Source organism: Halichoerus grypus, chromosome 2, assembly GCF_964656455.1.
Source record: "Halichoerus grypus chromosome 2, mHalGry1.hap1.1, whole genome shotgun sequence".
NCBI classification, from domain to species: domain Eukaryota; kingdom Metazoa; phylum Chordata; class Mammalia; order Carnivora; family Phocidae; genus Halichoerus; species Halichoerus grypus.
The window spans coordinates 121040623-121062958 of record NC_135713.1 but is presented as its reverse complement, the minus strand read 5'-3'; the positions used below and the strand labels follow the sequence as shown (position 1 = coordinate 121062958).

General features: G+C 37.0%; 1 protein-coding gene across 5 annotated transcripts; it reads right to left on the bottom strand.

The window, feature by feature from the left end:
• Positions 1–1070: 1070 nt before the first annotated feature.
• On the bottom strand, positions 1071–22243 carry NME5 (NME/NM23 family member 5). 5 transcript variants are annotated; one of them, XM_036083936.2, is made up of 6 exons: positions 21769–21967; positions 20495–20669; positions 13834–14039; positions 13052–13152; positions 5756–5874; positions 1071–1276 (listed from the first exon to the last, which is right to left on the bottom strand). In XM_036083936.2, exons 2-6 carry the CDS (start codon positions 20621–20623, stop codon positions 1196–1198), a joined length of 636 nt encoding a protein of 211 aa, XP_035939829.1. In that variant the 5' UTR covers positions 20624–20669; positions 21769–21967; the 3' UTR covers positions 1071–1195. The 5 variants fall into 5 exon arrangements, with proteins under 5 accessions (XP_035939829.1, XP_035939811.1, XP_035939846.1 ...); XM_036083918.2 differs by lacking the exon at positions 21769–21967 and adding an exon at positions 21425–21463; XM_036083953.2 differs by lacking the exons at positions 20495–20669; positions 21769–21967 and adding an exon at positions 21983–22243.
• Between the last annotated feature and the right edge of the window lie 93 nt (positions 22244–22336).

Sequence of the window (22336 nt, the reverse complement as noted above, 5' to 3'; positions counted from 1 at the left end):
AAAATCATAACCTGGTTCTGACCATTTTAATTATACAAAATAATTATTTATATATTTAAACTTTTAATTTTTTTACTCTGATTTTATTATGTTATGTTAGTCACCATACAGTACATCGTTAGTTTTTATATATAAACTTTTTAAATTAAACTATCTGAACTGTGTATTATTTATGCATCTAGATACAGGATATATGCTTAGGAAAATATCGTTAACTAAAATTCTGTGTCTTGTAGTGCCTAGCTGGCTCATTTGGTAGAACATGTGACTTGGGGTCATGAGTTCAAGCCCAGCGTAGAACTTACTTAAAAAAAAAAAAAAAAAATTCCATGTCTTATTTCTCTAACTTAAAAAAAATAATAATATAGCAACATCTTATATCAGTCTTCTATTACTTGATGTAATAGAAAAATGATGTTGTTCTATTGGGTGACTGGGTGACTGTGTCACACTGACAAAAATAACTATACACAGGCAAAGAAGATCCTAAGAGACCAAGAAGCGAAATGTCATCATAGGCACTCTTTGTGCAAGCTTTCCAGGAGGAGCACAAGAAGCAACTAGATGCTTCAGTTACCTTCTCAGAGTTTTACAAAAAGAGCTCAAGAGGTAGAAGACCATGTCTGCTGAAGAGAAAGTAACTTTGAAGACATGGCAAATGCAGACAAGGCAGTTCTAAAAGAAATGGAAACCTATATTCCTCCTAAAGGGGAAACATAAAGAAAGTTCAAAATTGTCTTCAGCTACCCCTGTCCTGGTGGCATTTTCACTACCTTTACGACTACCCTTGCCTGTGTGACAAGAGGCACAGGAATCGAAAGCAGGTTCTTGTGGGCACACAGTCTTTTCATCTTCAGTTGTTTCTAACGTGTCTTATATAAATTAGTTGTTGGTCTCCTAACTGGATGCCACTTTACGATCACAAAAAACTTACATTCGCTTCATTAACATTCTAAATACTTCTGGATAAAATCAATTTTTTTATTAGAAAACAAAAATCATACCTTTACTAAAGCTATATTTTACCTTAGATAATGCTATCTTATACACAAAACACAGTCTTTTAAAACTTATATTTTTAAAAACAATTTATTTCACACGTAGTTACTTAAAACCTTAGGACGGTTTATTTGTTTTAAAGTAGAAGCATGTCTTTCACAGTAAGATAGTGATTTGTTCTTTGAGGAATTTTATTTTAAGGTTCTTCTGCAGCTGAATTGTGACACAGCTTTGGCTTGTTGGGATTATTTTTCAGGAGCCAATCAGCTAACCAAATCTATGGAAAAAAGAAAAAAACTTGTCATAAACATTTAAATATATATACTATAAATTATAAATATATACTATGAATGATATAAATATATACTATATATACAACCTTACACTTTAAGTAGTATAAATATATATCAATTTAAAACGTAGTTTTCAAAATCACTGAGAATGAGAAAATGACCATTAAAAAACTGAAACACTAAGTTTTACATTATGCAAGATTGTCAAGTATAGATCCAAATTGGAAAAGAAGTAAAACTATCTCCTTTTACAGATGACATGATCTTATATATAGAAAATCCCAAAGAATCCACAAGCTATTATAACTAATAAATGAATTCGGCAAAGTTGTAGGTTAAAAGATCAACACAAAAATCATTTGTGTTTCTATATATCAGCAATAAACAACCCAAAAGGAAAATAAGAAATCACTTCCATTTCAGTAGCATTAAAAAAAAAAAATCTAGAGTACATTTAACCAACTTGTATACTGAAAACTATATAAAGTGTTGCTAAAAGAAATTTAAAGACCTGAGTAAATGCAAAGACAACCTGTGTTCATGGATACAAAGACTTAATACTATTTTTTCTTTTTTTTAAAGATTTTATTTTTTAAGTAATCTCTACACCCAAAGTGGGGCTCAAACCCACAACCCTGAGATCAAACATCCTATGCTCCACCGACCAAGCCAGCCAGGTGCCCTGAAAGACTTAATACTGTTAACATGTCATTACTACCTAAAGTGAGCTATAGATTCAATCCAATCCTTATGAAATTCCCAAAAACATTTTTGCAGAAATGTTAAAGTCAATCCTCAAATTCATATGGAATTTCAAGAGGCTCTGAATATATAAAACAATCATGAAAATGAAAAATAAATTTGGAGAATTTTCTAACTTTGTTCTTCCTTTTTTTTTTTTAAGTTTTTCATTTATTTACATAATCTCTACACCCAACATGGGGCTCACACTCATGACCCAAGATCAAGAGCCGCATGCTCTTCTGACTGAGCTAGCCAGGCGCCCCATCTTTTTTTTTTTTTTTAAGTAAACTCTACACCCAGTGTGGGGCTTGAAATTATGACCTGGAGCTCAAGAGTCACATGTTCCACTGACTGAGCCATCCAGGAGCCCCCTCTCATCCACTTTTAATCAGAGTATAAAATGGTACAACCACTACAAAATTTGGCAATACTTATCCAGATTAAAAATGCACATATCAAACACATCAAAACAACATTCTTTTAAAAAAATAACATTATTTTTGACTCAGTATTTCCATTTGTAGGAATTTATTCTATAGATATATGGTACACAGACATATGAATGAAGATATTGACTGTTGGCAGTTCACAGTAACAAAAGAATAGAAACAACCTAAACTACCATCTATATGTGACAAATTAATAAACTGTAGAACATCAATTCAAGAGAATGCCATGAGCTGTTCTTTTAAAACAGGGCAATTTTGTCTGTGGTGCTATTTAATAATTTATATGTTGAGTAAATAAGGTAAAAAGTATCAAATGGCATTTTTAGTAGCTAGCATTTGTAAATGTACATGTTTTTAAGTAAAAATATATATGCTTATATATGTATAGATTTTCTCTGCTGAAAGGATATATAGAGGCTGCTAAGAGTGAATGACTCCAGGAAGTATAACTGAATGACCAAGGAACAGAAATGAGAATGAGAGTTACTTTTCATGATATACCCTTTTGTAATTTTTGAATTTTATACCATATTTAAATATTGCTTATTAAAAAACTGTTCTAAATATTACTCAAAAAATTAATTAGAAAAGAAAGTTAAGGGCAAAATTTTTTTAGCTTTTCATATGTTTTGAATTATAATTCTACCTTTTAAATTTTTTTTATTTTTTATTTTATTAAGTAGGCTCCATGCCCAACATGGGGCTTCAACTCACAACCCTGAGATCAAGAGTCATGTGCTCTAGTACTGAGCCAGTCAGGCACCCCTCTACTTTTTGATCTCTTTCCAAATGATGTAATCTCATTGTGTGAAAAGCCTTATACTCAAAGATGTTTACTGTTACACTATTCATAATAGCAAACAACTCAAACAGCAAAAGAAGTATGGTAAGGGTAATAAAAGAAATCACTTAACTATTAAAATAATCTCTATAAAATATATATTTAAATATAGTGATATTTGGGATGCCTGGGTGGCTCAGTCGGTTAAGCATCTCCCTTCGGCTCAGGTCAGGATCCCAAGGTCCTGGGATTGAGTCTTGCACTGGGCTCCTTGCTCAGCAGGAGCCTGCTTCTCTCTTTGCCTGCTGCTCCCCCTGTTTGTGCTCTCTCTCTCTCTGACAAATAAATAAAATCTTTAAAAAAACTAAATATAGTGATATTTATGGGATATATGTTTAAATATAGTAATAGAAATAAAAAAAAAATAAAACCTGAGCAAAGAAAAAACAGGACTGGAAAAAACAAAACAATAACAGCAGTTAATATTTGAGCATGTATGCACCAGACACTCTAAGAATTTTACATGCATTCATACTTCTTGGTGTTTGTTTTTTTTTTAAGTAGACTCCACACCCAGTGTGGAGCCCAATGAGGGGCTTGAACTCACAACCCTGAGATGAAGAGCTGAACTGATGATCAAGAGTCAGATGCCCAACCAACTAAGCCACCCAGGTGCCCTCACATACATTTTTACATTTAATCCTAACAATATCCCTATTATGTAGGCAGGTACTAATCTATTTGCATTTTACTGATGAGAAGAGAAAAACTCAGAGCTTAGATGTCTGGAGTCAGAGTTGAATCTAGACAAGATGATTTCAAAGACCATGTTTAGGAAATGGAACCAGGGGTATCTTTTTCTTTTCTTTAACTTTTCTTTTTTTTTTTTTTAAAGATTTTTTATTTATTTATTCATGAGAGACAGAGAGAGAGAGAGAGAGAGAAGCACAGAGAGAAGTAGGCTCCCAAGGAGCAGGGAGCCTGATGCAGGACTCGATCCCAGGACCCTGGGATCATGACCTGAGCCAAAGGCAGATGCTTAACCATCTGAGCCACCCAGGCGCCCTTCTTTAACTTTTCAGTAGTATCAGGTTTCTTACTAAGTAAACATATGTTATTGTCACAATGAAAAGGAGTTATTAAAGAAATAACCTGCCTAGGGGCACCTAGCTGACTCAGTCAGTAGAGTGTGTGACTCTTAATCTCAGGGGTCATGAGTTCAAGACCCACATTGGGTGTAGAAATTACTTAAAATAAATAAAAAGAAAAAAAAGAAATAACCTGCTTATCTTTTGTTTTTGGTGAAAGTGACAAAGTTAGTAGGAGAGATTAAATCTTTTGTCTTCCAAAGGGGATTCCCTTTCAGAATGGTAACAGAGGCTGGAGATACTATTTTGTCAGGGCTGGTATTAACCTTCCCTGAGGTGACTGACTGGCTCAGTGGGAAGAACATGCCACTCTTGATCTCGGGGGTTATGAGTTCAAGCCCCATGTTGGGCATAAAGCTTACTTAAAAAATAAATAAATAAATGAAATAACTTCCTTGATTATCTCTGAATCTTCAAATGAGTGGGAGTACCTGTAAGGAAGGAGCAAGGAAGACATTTGGCCCTGGACACCATCCTAGTCACGCCTACCCAACTATTCTTCCACCTGACTGAGCAATGCTGAAGTATCTAGGGATGTGAATAAATATGTTTTCTATGAAAAAAAATTAGATATCATTAAAAATAAAAATATCGAACAAAATTCAAATATGTATCTAATTTTATCATTTGATTATATAAATTATACCCCAAAACAATGATCTGTATTTGAAGGTCACAGTAACTGAAAATGTATTTTTTTTTTAAGATTTTATTTATTTATTTGAGAGAGAGAGAATGAGAGAGAGAGAGCATGGGGGGGGAGGGTCAGAGGGAGAAGCAGACTCCCTGCTGATGCTGAGCAGGGAGCCTAATGCAGGACTCGATCCTGGGACTCCAGGATCATGACCTGAGCCGAAGGCAGTCACGTAACCAACTGAGCCACCCAGGCGCCCTGAAAATGTATTTAGAAACAATGGGGTTTTTTTGTTTTTGTTTTGTAAGAACAGTGTTCTTTAAGAGTTAAAATACAGCAGGGCGCCTGGGTGGCTCAGTTGGTTAAGTGTCTGCTTTCAGCTCAGATCATGATCTCAGGGTCCTGGGATAGAGCCCTGTGTCTGACTCCGCACTCAGCAGGGAGTCTGCTTGAGGATTCTCTCTCTCCCTCTGCCCCTTTCCCAGCTCATGTGTTCTCTCTCAGATAAATAAAAAAAAAATCTTAAAAAAAAAAAGAGTTAAAATACAGTAAGAGAATAAGTAATCAAAAGTTATACTTAAGTATCTAAAATGTATATGAAATAGTTTTTAAAATGCTCTTAATACTTTCACTGTTTCAAAAAATGCAATGTTTTAAATATGAAAACTATAGACAATTTCTTTAGCGTGAATAAAAAGATTTCTTACAAAAGGATCTGCTGGTTTCTCCTTACAAAGTGCTGTGAGTCCTTCAAGCAGAGTTGGTGTTACATATAAATTTAAATAATCCTTAGCAGCTTGTCCAACTGGAATGGGTTCAATAATCACTGCAAAGACAAATGTATTCCAATTAAAACTACCACAAATGATGAAATATTATATAATCATTACAAAGAAAGAAATTTTAGTGGATAATACTTATAAAGGTTTTTTGTTTTGTTTTGTTTTTTACAAAAAGGAAACAGAACTAGATACGTAGCATAGTTTGTTCAAAAACACACAAGCACACACAGAGAAATAATAAGACCACGTAAGACTGGCAAAAAAATGTATCAAAACACTAAGATTGATCATGTATAAGATTCTGATGATGTTTTCTACTATATCCTTGTCTGCATTTCCATTTCCATATTTTTTACAGTAAATACTACCATGGACAATGTCATGAAAAAGAAAAATATGAAGAACACGTAAAATTCAGGAGATTAATTCATTTCAACAATTAATTCCTGCCAACAAAATAGCAGGCATTTTACAAAGTGGTATAGATACAACAGTGAATAACATGTAGTTCTTGCTCTCTTATAAACTATTGAATATACACATAAAACCTATTTCTGTGTGTATAGTATATATTACATTCCTGCTCTTATTTTTCAGGTTTTTTTTAATTATTGTTTTTCAGGTTTTTAAATAAATTATGTAAGATCTAGGAAAATTTTAGTGTTTTAGTCTTGTTTGAACACTATGTAGGTCAACCAGACTTGCAGTACAACAAAGAATCTATTTATATGAGAAAGAATATATTTTATAAGTCTTAGTAAGTCTTTTGAGGTTGACCTCAATCAATGGGCAATTTTTGATAAAGATGAGAATGTGAAGCTACTGGTCTCATGTGTTCAGATTTAAATTGTCACTGACCCAAGGAAAAAGAAGGTGGGAAGACAGATTTCTGTATGACTAGTGTATGGGCTCAGTCTCAATGAGACAACTAACAATGAGAGTCCTTTGCCAGGATGCCAAGAAAAGCTAGGAAATGTCTCAAAGGAGTTGAGTAAAAGGTTCCTTTCCTATTAGTCTCATTATAGCACTCTTTTTTGTACTGATCACTGTAATAATTTTTATTTTGGTTACACAAATATTTGTCATCAGTCTCTTCTTCTCTTTCAGTTCCATGAAAGTTAGGACCACATTTATCATGTTCACTGTACCCTGTACCCAGGCCCTTTGTAATATTTAAAAATGAAAATTGAGGGGCACCTGGGTGGCTCAGTCAGTTAAGTGTCTGCCTTTAGCCCAGGTCATGATTCCAGGGTCCTGGGATCGAGCCCCATGTTGGGCTCCCCACTCAGCAGGGAGTCTGCTTCTCTCTCCCTCTGCCCCTCCCCTCGCTTGTGCTCTCTCCCTCTCTCAAATACAATCCTTAAAAAATAAAAATGAGAATGAAAATTGATTATTGCCATATCCATCCTTAAAAAGCTTCATTGGTTCCTCATTGCATTTACAGTCAAGATAGAATTCCATAGCACAGCCCACAGAACTCTATACCATGTAATCTCTACTTACTCTCCAACCTCATATTTATCTTCCTCTGATCTTTGTCTATACAATGTGTCATGTTCTTTCTTGCTCATGACTTGAGAGAAACATGCTGTTCCATCTGCTAGAATGTTCTTCCCTGGATCTCATGTCACTTCCTCAGTTGGGCCTTTCTTATCATAGAGTCTCATAATACCCTATAATTGCTTTGTATAGCACTTACCACACAGTAACTACACAGTCATAACTGTACAATTATTTGGGTAATTATTGTTTAATGGATATCTTCTGAACATTAGATGTAAACTCCAAGGGAGCAGGGACTTTATCTATTTTTTGTAATTTTACTAAAAAAATTGATTGAGGTATATTCACATATAATAAAATTCACTCACTAAAGTATACAATAAATTTTTAGTAAACTTATAGTTGTGCAATCAGTACCACAATCCAGTTTTAGAACATTTCATTACCCCAAAAATGTTCCTTGTGCCTATTTGCGATTTCCCACTCCCACTCCCACCCCTAGCCTTTGGCAAGCACTGAGCTTCTATTTAAAAATTTGCCTTTCCTCAAACCATGAGAGACTATGGACTCTGAGAAACAAACTGAGGGTTCTAGAGGGGAGGGGGGTGGAGGGATGGGTTAGCCTGGTGATGGGTATTAAAGAGGGCATGTTCTGCATGGAGCACTGGGTGTTATACCGCAAACAATGAATCATCGAACACTACATCAAAAACTAATGATGTAATGTATGGTGATTAACATAACATAATAAAAAAAATTTGCCTTTCCTGGATATTTCATATAAACAGGTCATGTATGTTGTCTTTTGTGCCTGGATTCTTTCAGCATTATGTTTTGAGTTTCATCCAATGTGTAGCATGTATCAGTAGTTTGTTCCTTTGAATTGCTGAATAGTATTCTATTATACGGCTATACCACATTTTGTTTAACCATTAATACATAGTTGGATTGTTTCTAGTTTTTGGCTGTACTAAATAGTACTGCTATAAACATTCACATATGTCTTTATGTAGATTTATGTTTTCATTTCTCTTAGATGGGTATATTCTAAGAGGAGTGGAATTGCAACAGAGTTACATGGTAAGCATACGTTCAACGTTTTAAGAAACCACCAAACTGTTTTCTAAAGTGGCTTTATCATTTTACAATAATGTATGAGGATCCCAGTATCTCTTTATCCTTGCCATTATTATCCATTGTAGTGGGTGTGCGGTGGTATCTCATTGTGGTTTTTTTGTTTTGTTTTATTTTAACTCATTGTGATTTTAATTTGCATTTCCCCAGTGATTATGTTTTAACACCTTTTCATGTGCTTATTAGCCATTCATGTATCTTTTGTGAAATGCTTATTCAAAAATTTTGCCTGGTTTTTGTTTGCCTTCTTTTTTTTTTTTATTTAAATTTTTTTATTGTTATGTTAATCCCCATACATTACATCGTTAGTTTTTGATGTAGTGTTCCATGATTCATTGTTTGTGCATAACACCCAGTGCTCCATGCAGAACGTGCCCTCCTCAATACCCATCACCAGGCTAACCCATCCTCCCAACCCCCTCCCCTCTAGAACCCTCAGTTTGTTTTTCAGAGTCCATTGTCTCTCATGGTTCTTCTCTTGTTTGCCTTCTTTTTACTGAATTAATTATAAGAGTTCTTCATAAATCCTAGATAAAAGTCCTTTATTTCATATGATTTTCAAATATTTCCTACCAGTCTGTGGTTAATCTTTTCAATACTTTTAATGATGGCTTTTGAAACATAAAACATACAAACTTTTAATTTTGATTTATCAATATTTTCTTTTATGGATCATGCTTTTGCTATCATTTGCAAAAACCCTTTGTCCAACTCAAGGTTATGAAGATTTCCCATGTTTTCTTCTAGATACTTATGCTCTTATGTTTAGGTCTATGATCCATTGTTGTTACATTTTGTATGGGGTATGAAACAAGATCTGAGTTCTTTCTCTTTTTTTTTGCATGTGGGTATTCAGTTGTCCTAGCATCATTTGTTGAAAAGATCACCTTTTCCCCATCAAACTGTCTAGGCACTTTTGTTGAAAGCCAACTGACCAAAATGTAAGGATTTATTCCTAGATTCTCAATTCTCTTTCATTGATCTATATGTCTAGAATAATACTGTCTTAATTATTGAGGTCTCATAATAAGTTTTGAAATAAGGTTAGTGGAAGTTCTCCAACTTATTTCTTCTTTTTAAAAATTGTTTTAGCTTGCCTAGATCTTTTGCAATTCCAGATAAATTTTAGAATCAGCTTGCCAACTTCTACATAAAAGAATGTATGGATTTTGATAGGAAGTGCATTAAATTAATTGATCAATTTGGAAAGAACTGCCATCCTGACAATATTGACTCTTCTAATCCATCAACATGGGACGTCTATCTATTTTAGATAGTCTTTCACTTCTCTCAATAATGTTTTATGCCTTTCAGTATATAAGAATTGTACTTCTTCTGTTAAATTTATTCCTAAGTATTTTATTATTTACCTATGTAATTCTAGTATAAGTAACATACAGTGTGTTATATTAGTTTCAGGTATACACCATAGTGATTCAATAATTCTTTTTTTTTTTTTAAGATTTTATTTATTTATTTGACCAGAGAGAGAGAGAGAACAAGCAGGCACAAGCAGGGAGTGGTAGGCAGAGGGAGACGCAGGCTCCCCGCAGAGCGGAGAGCCCGATGTGGGGCTTGATCCCAGGACCCTGGGATCATGACCTGAGCCGAAGGCAGACGCTTAAGCGACTGAGCCACCCAGGCGCCCCGTGATTCAACAATTCTATACATTGCTCAGTGTTCATCAAAATAAGTGTACCCTTAATCCCCTTCACCTATTTCACTCATCCCCATCCAGCTACCCTCTGGTAACCATCAGTTTGTTCTCTATTTTTAAAAATCTGGTTTTTGTCTCTTTTTTCTTTATTTTGTTTCGTAAATCCCACCTATGTGTGAAATAGTATTTTATTATTTTTGATGCTATTGTGAATGAAATTATTCCCTTAACTTCATTTTTGGATTATTTCTACCTCATCTTCTTCTTTAAAAAAAAAAAAAAAAGATTATTTGAGGGGTGCCTGAGTGGCTCAGTTGGTTAAGCATCTGGCTTCAGCTCAGGTCATGATCCCAGGGTCCTAGGATCAAGCCCCGTGTCAGGGTCCCTGCTCAGTGGGGAGCCTGCTTCTCCTTCTCCTCCCCACTCATGCTCTCTATGGCTATCTCTGTCTCTCTCTCTCTCAGATAAATAAAATCTTAAAAAAAGAAAAAAAAATTATTTGATATTTGAGAGAGAGAGAGAATGCATGCCCGAGCAAGCAGAGGGAGGGTCAGAGGGAGAGAGAGAATCCTGAAGCAGATTCCCTGCTGAGAGCCCAACATAGGGCCCAATCCCACAACCCTGAGATCATGACCTGAGCCAAAATCAAGAGTTGGACGCTTAACCAAATGAGCCACCCAGCTGCCCATCTACCTCATCTATTTTTGCCGATCGTTTATTATTTGTCTCTAGCAACTAGGGCTGGATGAATTAATGTGAAAATAAGGTTTTCATGTTTCTTACACAGATGAACTTTCATGGCACTTTAATGACATTTGTAGTTTATACATTGCATTGTATACTTATTTTTATACATTTTTAAAATACGATCAGCTTGAGAGCAGGGACATATTGTTATTCATCTTTGTATTTCTGGCACATAGGAGGTAATTCAATAAATTTGTTGAAGGAATGGAATATAGCAAAGCTTTGAATTAGCCATCTCTATTGAAAGGGAGGGGTAAGGACACTACATTTTTTCAAGGGTTAGGAACATGTCTGAATATCTTTATGACTTGCTTGAGTGAATCATCATATAGGGTTTTGCAAATAGTTCTTGACTGACTGCTAAGCAAGAGAGAGGTCATATCCCAAACTCTGAGAATTTACTCCAAAGAACTTCACATTCTCACAGCAAAAGATCTGTAGTGTGGTAGGTAATTAATCATTTATATTTATCCTACAACTGCTGCTTCTCAAATGTCTAATTATATCTCTTAAACTCATGTCTAGGGGACAAATTAGTGGGTAAAATCAAAAGCAATCTAAAATAACAGTTTAGGTATATAACCCTATGAGGAAGAAGAGCTTCTAAAAAAAGGACTAGAGAAAACCAAACAATAATAGCAGTTAATATTTGAGCACATATGGACCAAACACTAAGAATTTTACATGCATTTATATATTCAACCCTAACAATATCCCTAACTAGGTAGGCAATACTAATAATATTTGCATTTTACTGATAAGAAGAGGAAAAAACAGAGAGAGGTGAGATGTCTGGAATCAGAGGAAAATCTAATTCACTGGGGCACCTGGGTGGCTCAGTCATTAAGTGTCTGCCTTCAGCTCGGGTCATGATCCCAGGGTCTTGGTTCGGGCCCAGCATCGGGCTCCCTGCTCGGCGGGAGGCCTGCTTCTCCCTCTCCCACTCCCCCTGCTTGTGTTCCCTCTCTCACTGTGTTTCTCTCTGTCAAATAAATAAATAAAATCTTTAAAAAAAAAAATCTAATTCACTTAAGAGGACTAAATCTAAGTACTATCACATTAAAAAGACTTCATGTTTGAGATGTACTTCAAAATAATGTGGAAGCATTAGAAATAGAAGCAGAGGTTATAGATGATATAATTAGACGGATCACAATTATTTAAGTCGGGTGATAGGTTCATTAGGGGTTTATTTTTATTATTCTACTTTTGATTATGTTTGAAATTTCCATAATAAACAATTCCAAAGAAAAAGATACCCTAATGGAAGGGATATGTGATAGAAATTAGATCAGTAAGAATAAAATATGTAAGTAGGCAAATCCTTTTGTGTACAAATAGCTATAAAATAGTTTTGTGGGGCATCTGGCTGGCTCAGTGCGTGGAGCATGCAACTCTTGATCTCAGGGTCATGAGTTCAAGCCCCACGTTGGGTGCAGAGATTACTTAAAAATTAAAAAATGAGGGGTGCCTGGGTGGCTCAGTCATTAAGCGTCTGCCTTCGGCTCGGGTCATGATCCCACATGGGGCTCCCTGCTCCGCGGGAAGTCTGCTTCTCCCTCTCCCACTCCCCCTGCTTGTGTTCCCTCTCTCGCTGTGTCTCTCTCTGTCAAATAAATATAATCTTTAAAAAAAAAAAAAGAAAGAAAGAAAACAAACTAAAAACCTCAATGTTATTCCTTACTATGCCCACTTCTAGAAGGTTTACAACTTCCATAACAGGATGGAAACAAAAAACGGGCCTGAGACTTACTAATTTCACAACCTCATAAACATTCATTAGACAAACAGTGAAGAGTTAGAGAAAATGGGAAATCTATCATAATTTCCAAGGGAGATTCTTTTTTTCATGTGTAACAAACTTTACTGATGCATTACGGAGAACTTAAGGAATTGCAGCAAAGGAGAAGAGAAACCCTAAGTATGGCTAGTCTAAGAGAAAAGAAAGAAAAAAGTAAACTCTTCTTAAAAGATTCCCTATAGGACACAATTTAGTTTCTAGGGAAATACTGAATTTTCCATTCTTGGCCTCAAGTTTGTAAGTAACTATAACTTCAAAATATGACAAAATATATTGGAGAAAAACCCTGTTATCTTCGTTCCCAGATACATCACCCAAATAAAAGAGAAAGCAAACAACAGGGAGATGCACTTGACTAAATTACTCATTGGTAACTCACCTTCAGGAAACATGAATCGAATTTCTCTTTCTGCTGCAGCAAAATCATTGCTCCCATGAAGTGCATTCCTCAGGTCATCTGTGCCATAAATTGCCCTTAGACTAAAAGTAAGTTAGAGATGATGACCATCCAATGTGATATCCTTTCCTTACTCTTTACATATGCGTTCTACTTAGGAATTTTACAGAAGCATTGCCACTTCTCACATATGGAAGTTTTAATCTATTTTGAATTTAAGCTTAAATCTACCTAGATGAGGGTCAAATATATTTAAATCTGCAGGAGGGATACACTGGGAAACAGGAGTTCTCTGGGTGAAGAGGAGGTGTTGTTTTGTGAGAAGTGAAAAGGCAACGTATATTAAAAAATGCAAGAATTCAATGTCCTCGTGTTTCCAAACTTTAATGATAATGCTAAAAATCTGTTTTTCTGGCCTTCTATTACCAATATTATTTTTAAAAGCCATGCCAATTTTCCTATGAAAAATCCTACTTCAGGGGCAGTTTAATTCAAGGATGAGAGAACAATTAGGCTAATCAGAAGAATTAGGCTAAATCAGACATTCCCTGAGGCCTTTTGGGGTATATGGTATTAAGATGGACATTTAAATAGCTAAAATGTAAAACTGACCCCACCCCCATCCCAACCAAAAAACAAAAAGTTGACTTAGAAAAACTTTCAAACGAAAAGAAACTCCTATTACAATGAAATCAGTTTTGGGTTTTGTTTTGTTTTGTTTCATTTTTATACTTGGATTCCATTTTTCCCCCTAGGAAAGTTACCTGTCTGGGTGAGTCTCTTTAGCTACTAAGGTATTACTTGGTCCCAAAAGTTCTTTCCAGTAAGAGATGGCTTTATGTCTAGCTAATATCATGGCAACAAGTGGTCCAGAACTCATGTAAGCTGTTAAATTGGGGAAAAACATTTTCCCATACTGTTCCACATAAAAGTTACTACAGTGCTCAGGGCTGAGATGGAGTTTTCTTCTCTATAAGAGAAACAAAGTCAACAAAAGTATTTAAAATGACAGTTCAATAATAACTCATTAAGTCATTAATAACTTGAAATTCATACAAATCTGATTATAAATGTAAGATTTTTATATTACGAAGAAAGGGAGAGATAAAATTAAATGTAGGCTATAAATAAACTTCTCCAAGTTATTTAACCAACTCTCGTGCGCTGTTGATGTGAAGGTAAACCCATGCAGCCACTGTGGAAACCAGTATGGAGGTTCATCAAAAAGTTAAAAATAGAAATACTATATGATCCAGTAATTCCACTACTGGATATTTACCCAAAGAAAACAAAACCACTAATTCAAAAAGATATATGAACCCCTACATTTACTGCATCATTATTAACAATAGCTGAGACATGGAAGCAACACAAAGATCAATCTACAGATAAGTGGATAAAGATGTGGTATATAAATACAATGGGCTATTACCCAGACATAGCATAGAAAGGAATGAGATCTTGCCATTTGTGACACCTATGGACGGACCCAGAGGGTATTATGCTAAATGAAATAAGTCAGACAGAGAAAGACAATTACCATTTCATTTATATGTGGAATCTAACAAGAGAATGAACAAACAAAAAACAGACTCTTAAATACAGAGAACAAACCTGTAGTTGCCAGAGGGGATGTTAGCAGGAACTTATAGTTACAAAATAAGTAAGTCAAAGAGATGAAAAGTACAGCATAGAGAAAAGAGTTAATAATATTGTCATAATGTCGTACGGTGACAGATGGTGACCACACTTACTGTGGTAAGCACTGACTGAAGTATAGAATTGTAAAATCAGTATGTTGTACACCTGAAACTAATATACATTGCATGTTAATTATACTTAAGTTAAAAACAGTTACTTAACCTACTTAAGAAAAACTATTCCTATCTGGCAGCCTACTTCAATATATGGTTTGTTAATGACAAACTGAGCTTATCTCCTTCTTTAAGTAAAAAGACTACTATCATCAACATTTTTATACTTTGTATACATTAAAGTAACAAAATTGGACTTCAGAATATTCCAAATTCATCTTTATCTATTTGTGATATTTTCCTATTAATTGTGAAATTTTCCTATGTTTTTTTAGGGAGCTGGTCTCATTGTGGTACTTAGAAATAATATACAGTATAACGATGCAGTAAACAAGTTTTTCTGTTGAATGTAGAAGTTGTGTAATCTTTATTCTGGTTCTGCCATAAATATGTAGGTTCACTATGATCTTAAAATACTTGGTACTAAGTTTCTCAGTTTGAAAGAACATAAAATATTGAGGGCAAAGAAACATTATTTTCTTCACAAATGAGATTATACGAATGAATCAGTAAAAAATCACAGAAGTGAAATCAGCCATTCTTCCAATTAGAGATCACCCTTCTCTAAAAGCAGCTATTTGAACACTTTTTTTTTTTAAGATTTTATTTATTTATTTTGACAAAGACACAGTGAGAGAGGGAACACAAGCAGGGGGAGTGGGAGAGGGGGAAGCAGGCTTCCCGCGGAGCAGGGAGCCCAATGTGGGGCTTGATCCCAGGACTCGGATCATGACCTGAGCCGAAGGCAGATGCTTAACGACTGAGCCACCCAGGCGCCCCTATTTGAACACTTTTAAAAAATCATCTATTACTACTGTTTGTCAGTTCCACTAAAGGTGGATCATGAAGGAAAAGACTCAAGAAATAACAGAGGGATTCAAATTAGTCACCAAGAAAAACTTCTGGCTAGAATAAGGATGATGAGAATGGAGATAAGTTGGAAGGTCAAGGCTAAAAATCTCCATGATTAAGGCAGAAAGCTATCTTTCTAAAGTGGGTTAGATTTTCCTGACAGTACAGCATGAAATTTACCAAGTGACCTCTTAAGGCTCCTTCCAAAACAATCATGTGTCCTCAGGTTTCGGACACTTGGCAAACTTGCTCAGTTTGTAGTGAGAAATCAAAACTGCCCAAAGCAAGAAATGGGAAGATGCTTACCTAGGTGGGTCAGCACTGCTGTAAACAGGCTCTGCTGACAAATATAACATTCTCACCAGTCAAGGACCAGCTACTACAAAATAGGCGCTTGTATCTGTTCACATACTGAAATTCATATAGTCAAGAAAAAGAAATTTCAGAAGTTACAAAACCACCTGATTTAGTATAATCCTTGATTCTATTACTTAAAAATAAGATGTGTCAGTATTTGTGATTCTTGGGCATACTGGTATGGGTTTTTTTGTTGCTGCATTTCATCTGTTATAATGTAAGCCCTTATCACATGCCCCTTAACAAGCAAGGGACGCCACCTTCTGCAGGTGTGCTGCCTAATGCAGCATAATTATAAACATTAAGAGCGCCTCTTAAACTAAAATTGATGAGGGGCACCTGGGTGGGTCAGTCGGTTAAGCGTTTGACTTCGGCTCTGGTCATGATCTCAGAACCCCCCCATCTGGCTCCAGAGGTTTGCTCTCAGCAGGGAGTCTGGCCCTCCCCCGCTCATTCCGTCTGTCTCCCTCTCTCTCAAATAAATAAATAAAATCTTTTAAAAAATTGATAATGAATCAGTAATTCCATTGGTTACTTTAAAATTAGGTCGGGGCACGTGGCTGGTTAGGTCAGTGGAAGATGCGAATCTTGGTCTCGGGGTTGTGAGTTTGAGCCCCACGCGGGGTGTGAAAATTGATTAAAAATAAAATCTTTTTTTAAAGATTTTTATTTATTTGTCAGAGAGAGAGAGAGAAAGAGAGAGAGAGAGAGATTGCGCACAAGCAGGGGGAGCGGCAGGCAGAGGGAGAAGTAGGCTCCCCGCTGAACAAGGAGCCCGATGTGGGACTCGATCCCAGGACCCTGGGATCATGACCTGAACCGAAGGCAGACAACCGACTGGGCCACCCAGGCATCCCTAAAAATAAAATCTTTAAAAAAATTAGATCAGGTAAAATTTTTTGGGATTCAGGTGAATATTTTCACAAAGAGAAGTAGTATTAAAATCAGAAAAGGAACCATTAGTTTGTAACAAAGGAAAGACTGCCACCTATTGAAAGAATGCATCATTTTTCAGAAGGTTTTCCCTAGATGGCAACAAGAAAGCCTTAAGTTCAGGGGCGCCTGGGTGGCTCAGTCGTTAAGTGTCTGCCTTCGGCTCAGGCCATGGTCCCAGGGTCCTGGGATTGAGCCCCACATCGGGCTCCCTGCTCCACAGGAAGCCTGCTTCTCCCTCTCCCACTCCCCCTACTTGTGTCCCCTCTCTCGCTGTGTCTGTCTGTCAAATAAATAAAATCTTTAAAAAAAAAAAAAAGAAAGAGGGCTCCTGGGTGGCTCAGTCAGTTAAGCGACTGCCTTCGGCTCAGGTCATGATCCTGGAGTCCCGGGATCGAGTCCTGCATCGGGCTCCCTGCTCAGCAGGGAGTCTGCTTCTCCTTCTGACCCTCCTCCCTCTCGTGCTCTCTGTCTCTCATTTTCTCTCTCGCAAATAAATAAATAAAATCTTTAAATTAAAAAAAAAGAAAGCAAGCCTTAAGTTCCACAGACTTCCAACTACAATAAAGCCTATTTTAAAACTATACAATACAAAGAATAAATATTGTACAATTCTACTTACATGAGATATCTGGAATAGTCAAAGTCAGAGAGACAGAAAAAGCAGAATAGTGGCTACCAGAGGCTGGGAAGAGGGGTAAACAGAGTGAGTGAGTAATAAGTACAGAGTTTCAGTTCCAGATGACAAAAAAGTTCTAGAGTTGGATGGTGGTGATGGCTGCACAATAAAGGAAATGTACTTAATACCGCTAAACTGTACACTTAAAAATGGTGAATTTTATGTTGTGTATATTTTATCACAATTAAAACAAAAGAGAAGCATACAATATACCAAAGCTTTCTTTGGTATGAAATTTACTGCTGACTAGGGAAAGTGTTAAATACTAGTATTTAAACATTCTCACCAGTCAAGGACCAGCTGCTGCAAAATAGGTGCTTGCATCTGTTCTCATACTGAAATTCACATAGTCAAGAAAAAGAAATTTCAGAAGTTACAAAACCACCTGATTTAGTATAATCCTATTATTCATTATTTAAAATTAAGATGTGTCAGTATTTGTGATTGTTAGGCATATTTAACATGAGCTACTTAAGTTTTTCACTAATTATTTTTAAAATATGGACTTCTAAAAAAACTTAAATAGGATATATTTATCTTATTTGTATACTTCATTTAATTGTTTTTTCCCCAAATTTAATGGGTAATATACTTACAGGGATAAGAAATTCAAAACACTATAAAAGAGTATATACTGAAAAATTGCATTCCCATCCCTGTCCTAATCTACCCTGGTCTTCCTTGCTCTCAGATAGGCAACCATTTTTTAATCTCCTAGTGTTTGATTTTGCAAATACTGGCAAACATGAATATATGTTACTTTTTCTCTATCACAAAAGATTGCTATATACAGTTCTGCCATCTTGCTTTTTTCCGTAACAGGACATGGAGAGGTTCCTCTTTTCTCATTTTACAACTAGTTGCATAGTATTCAATTTGATGGATTCGTCAGAGTCTACTTAACTAATCCTTTTTTTTAAGCTTTTATTTTATTTTATTTTTTTAAGATTTTATTTATTTGCGAGAGAGAGAATGAGAGACAGAGAGCATGAGAGGGAGGAGGGTCAGAGGGAGAAGCAGACTCCCTGCTGAGCAGGGAGCCCGATGTGGGACTTGATCCCGGGACTCCAGGATCATGACCTGAGCCGAAGGCAGTCGCTTAACCAACTGAGCCACCCAGGCGCCCTTTTTTAAGCTTTTTAAAAAAGATTTATTTATCAGAGAGAAAGAGAGAGAGAGCACGCACAAGCAGGGGGAGCATCAGGCAGAGGGAGAAGCAGGCTCCCTGATGTGGGACTCGATCCCAAGACCCTGGGGATCATGACCTGAGCTGAAGGCAGACGCCCAACCGACTGAGCCACCCAGGCACCTCTGTTCTATCCATTTTCAATTGATTTTTTATCTTTTTCTAGGAACTCTATATATTTAAAGGAGATTAGCCCTTTATGTTATCAATTGCGAATCTTTTTTTCCCATGTTTGTCATCTGCTTTCAAGTTTTGACTTTATGATGTTCACTTGGCTATGCATAAGTTTTTTATGTTTATAGTCTTGTCAATCTTTTCTTTTATGGCTCCCAGATGATAAGTCATAGTAAAAAAAGGCTGTCCCACTCCAAGAATAAAAGACATTCATGCATCTTTTCTTCTAGAATTTATATCATTTAATTTTAAAATATTTAAATCTTAGATCTGTTTGGAGTTTACCCTCATTATACAGTATATTTGAATCCAACTTTTTTTAATAGCTACCTAATTTTCCTAACAATATTTATTAAAAAGTTCTTTACCTGAGTCTCTTAAATATAGTAAATATTTCATTGTACATTCCTGCACTACTTCCTTACACTTTCTTGTACCATTCTTACCCTGAGGCTTTACCTATCCTACTAAGCTCAGCTGAAATCCCTTATCTTTCCTGTAGATTGAAGTCTTTTTTCTTTTATTTTTATTTATTTGCAAGGGAGAGCGAGAGAGGGAGGGAGAGAGAGAGAACAAGAGCAGAAGGGAGGGCAGAGGGAGAGGGAGAAGCAGACTCCCCGCTGAGCAGGGAGCCTGATGTGGGACTTGATGCTCGGACCCTGACACCATGACCAGAGCCGAAGGCAGATGCTTAACCGAATGAGCCATCCAGGTGCCCCTCCGTTTTCTTTTTAAAAACACTGACAAAATAGACAATATGACACTATACAAATATAAGAGAAAAAAAAAACCTGGAATTTCAAATAGGGACGGTAAAAAAATATTCAAAATATTTCATTCTATTTGATAATCTTTAACAAGACTCTTTTTACATACATTTTCAAACCTCTACCAACTGCAGAATAAGGCTTTAAAACATTAAATGTTTTTAATAATTGAAAAAAAAATACCAACAGTCTAAAGTCCATCAATTGAACAAGTAAATTGTTCATTCACGGAGGGGAATATCACACAGAAGTGAGGAAGAATGAGATAGATTCAGATGTAATAACATGGAATGCAATCTGAGCAACTTTGTAAAGGAAGTCAAGGGAAGAGGACTGTCCTATTTTATGGGGGGGGGGGGGATGGTTTGAAATGCTTAGAAAATCCTGCAAGGACAGAAAGCATTAAGTAGATGCCTTTCCTTGGAGACTGACACTTGGGTGGGAGAGCAGAGGAGGAGGAAAAAGGAATTTTAATTATCATTTTATATTCTTTTGAAGTATAAAAAAAATTAAAACTAACATATATAACTTTTATACTTAGAAGTTAAACCTAAGTTTAGTACTAAGTACTAAGGCACTAAATAGGTTAACATATTTAAGTTTGTTTTTTTTTTAAAGAGCAAAGAGAGAAAAAAAGCCATGATCATCATGCCCAAAAGTTACCTGAACAATGGTGAATCCAGACCTGAGAATAATATCTTGTATCTCCTCCTCTTTGTCAGCAATATCTGGTTTGATAATAGCCAGAGTTTTTTCTACATATATCTGAGGTGGGGGCATTGACATCTCCATTCTGCCTTTTCAGGGTACAATTTAGGAGATTCTCCACAGGTATCAACTGCAATGACATGCATCATCCCCACCCCAAATTTTAATGTAATTGTGATTAAGAACAGCATTATTAGGCGCTTGATGTTATTAATTTACAGTTATAAACTGGTGAATCTTTTTCTATAAGCAGTGTCTCAATAATACGATGTTGGGGGGACGCCTGGGTGGCTCAGATGGTTAAGCATCTGCCTTTGGCTCAGGTCATGATCCCAGGGTCCTGGGATCGAGCCCCACATCGGGCTCTGTGCTCAGCAGGGAGCCTGCGTCTCCCTCTCCCTCTGCCTGCCTGTCTGCCTACTTGTGATCTCTGTCAAATAAATAAATAAAATCTTAAAAAAAAAAAAAAAAAAACGATGTTGGGGAGGCTGGTTGGCTCTGTCCGAGGAGCATGTGACTCTTGATCTCTAGGTCTCGTGGGTTCGAGCCCCAGGTTAGGTGTAGAGATTACACAAATAAACTTAAAAAACAAAACAAAACACGCCATTTCTACTCTACGTCTATCGGTTTTCCTAAGCGCTTTCGTTGAGGTACAGAGGCCAAGGGGCGTTCTGGAGGCCTGGCCCTGGCACGGACTCTCGGGACTGCAGGTGAAGACCGCGTCAGCCACTCTGCAGCAACTTTCTACCCAGCGGCAGGTAAGCCGTCCCCCGTCCCCGCCCCTCCTGGAAGACCACACATAGGGTCTGGCCTGGTCCCAGGTCCCAGTGCCCTTCCGAGGTACACTCGCAAATGCCGGAGTACAGCCCTCATCTGCGCACTCACCCGGCGCCCGCTCGCCGGGCCACCACCCCTTGTTGCTAGGAGACCCAAAGCACAGTTCAGGGACGGTGGCTGCAGAGGGCCAATCCCAGCACAGTGCGTCACAGATTCTGGGTGGTTCCTTTCAATCAAGAGGAGCCAGCCTACAGCCGTCTTTATCCCCCCTGCCAATCTTAGAGCACCGGACATTTTCCAACATTTTCCTCATCTTATTTCACCCTCCTTGCCATTTAAAGGACGCTTCAATTATATCAACTTTATAAATAATGAGACAAATCATAGGCACTCCCCCTCATCCCACACCATCCCGTTTCAGACAGTATATGTAAGAAACCCACGTCAAATACCTTAGTCATCGGGCGCCTGGGTGGCTCAGTCGTTAAGCGTCTGCCTTCGGCTCAGGTCATGATCCCAGAGTCCTGGGATCGAGTCCCGCATGGGGCTCCCCGCTCTGCGGGAAGCCTGCTTCTCCCTCTCCCACTCCCCCTGCTTGTGTTCCTGCTCTCGCTATGTCTCTCTCTGTCAAAAAAATAAATAAAATCTTTAAAAAAAAAAAAATACCTTAGTCATTCCACCAGATAGTGTTCCCTTTTTCCCAGATTCTGTAATCATAAAAAAGCAATCTTCGGGGGGTGGGGGGATGGGTTAGCCTGGTGATGGGTATTAAAGAGGGCACGTTCTGGGGCGCCTGGGCGGCTCAGTCGTTAAGCGTCTGCCTTCGGCTTAGGTCATGATCCCAGGGTCCTGGGATCGAGCTCCGCATCGGGCTCCCTGCTCAGCGGGAAGCCTGATTCTCCCTCTCCCACTCCCCCAGCTTGTGTTCCCTCTCTCGCTGTGTCTCGCTCTGTCAAATAAATAAATAAAATCTTAAAAAAAAAAAAAAAAAAGAGGGCACGTTCTGCATGGAGCACTGGG

Coding starts and splice junctions, on each gene's coding strand:
- NME5 (XM_036083908.2), bottom strand. CDS start 21,610: ATGTCCGGTGCTCTAAGATTGGCAGGGGGGATAAAGACGGCTGTAGGC. Junction 14,040..21,424: donor GCCCGGCGAGCGGGCGCCGG/GTGAGTGCGCAG, acceptor TTTCTCTTATAG/AGAAGAAAACTCCATCTCAG. Junction 13,153..13,833: donor AAAGAGACTCACCCAGACAG/GTAACTTTCCTA, acceptor ACTTACTTTTAG/TCTAAGGGCAATTTATGGCA.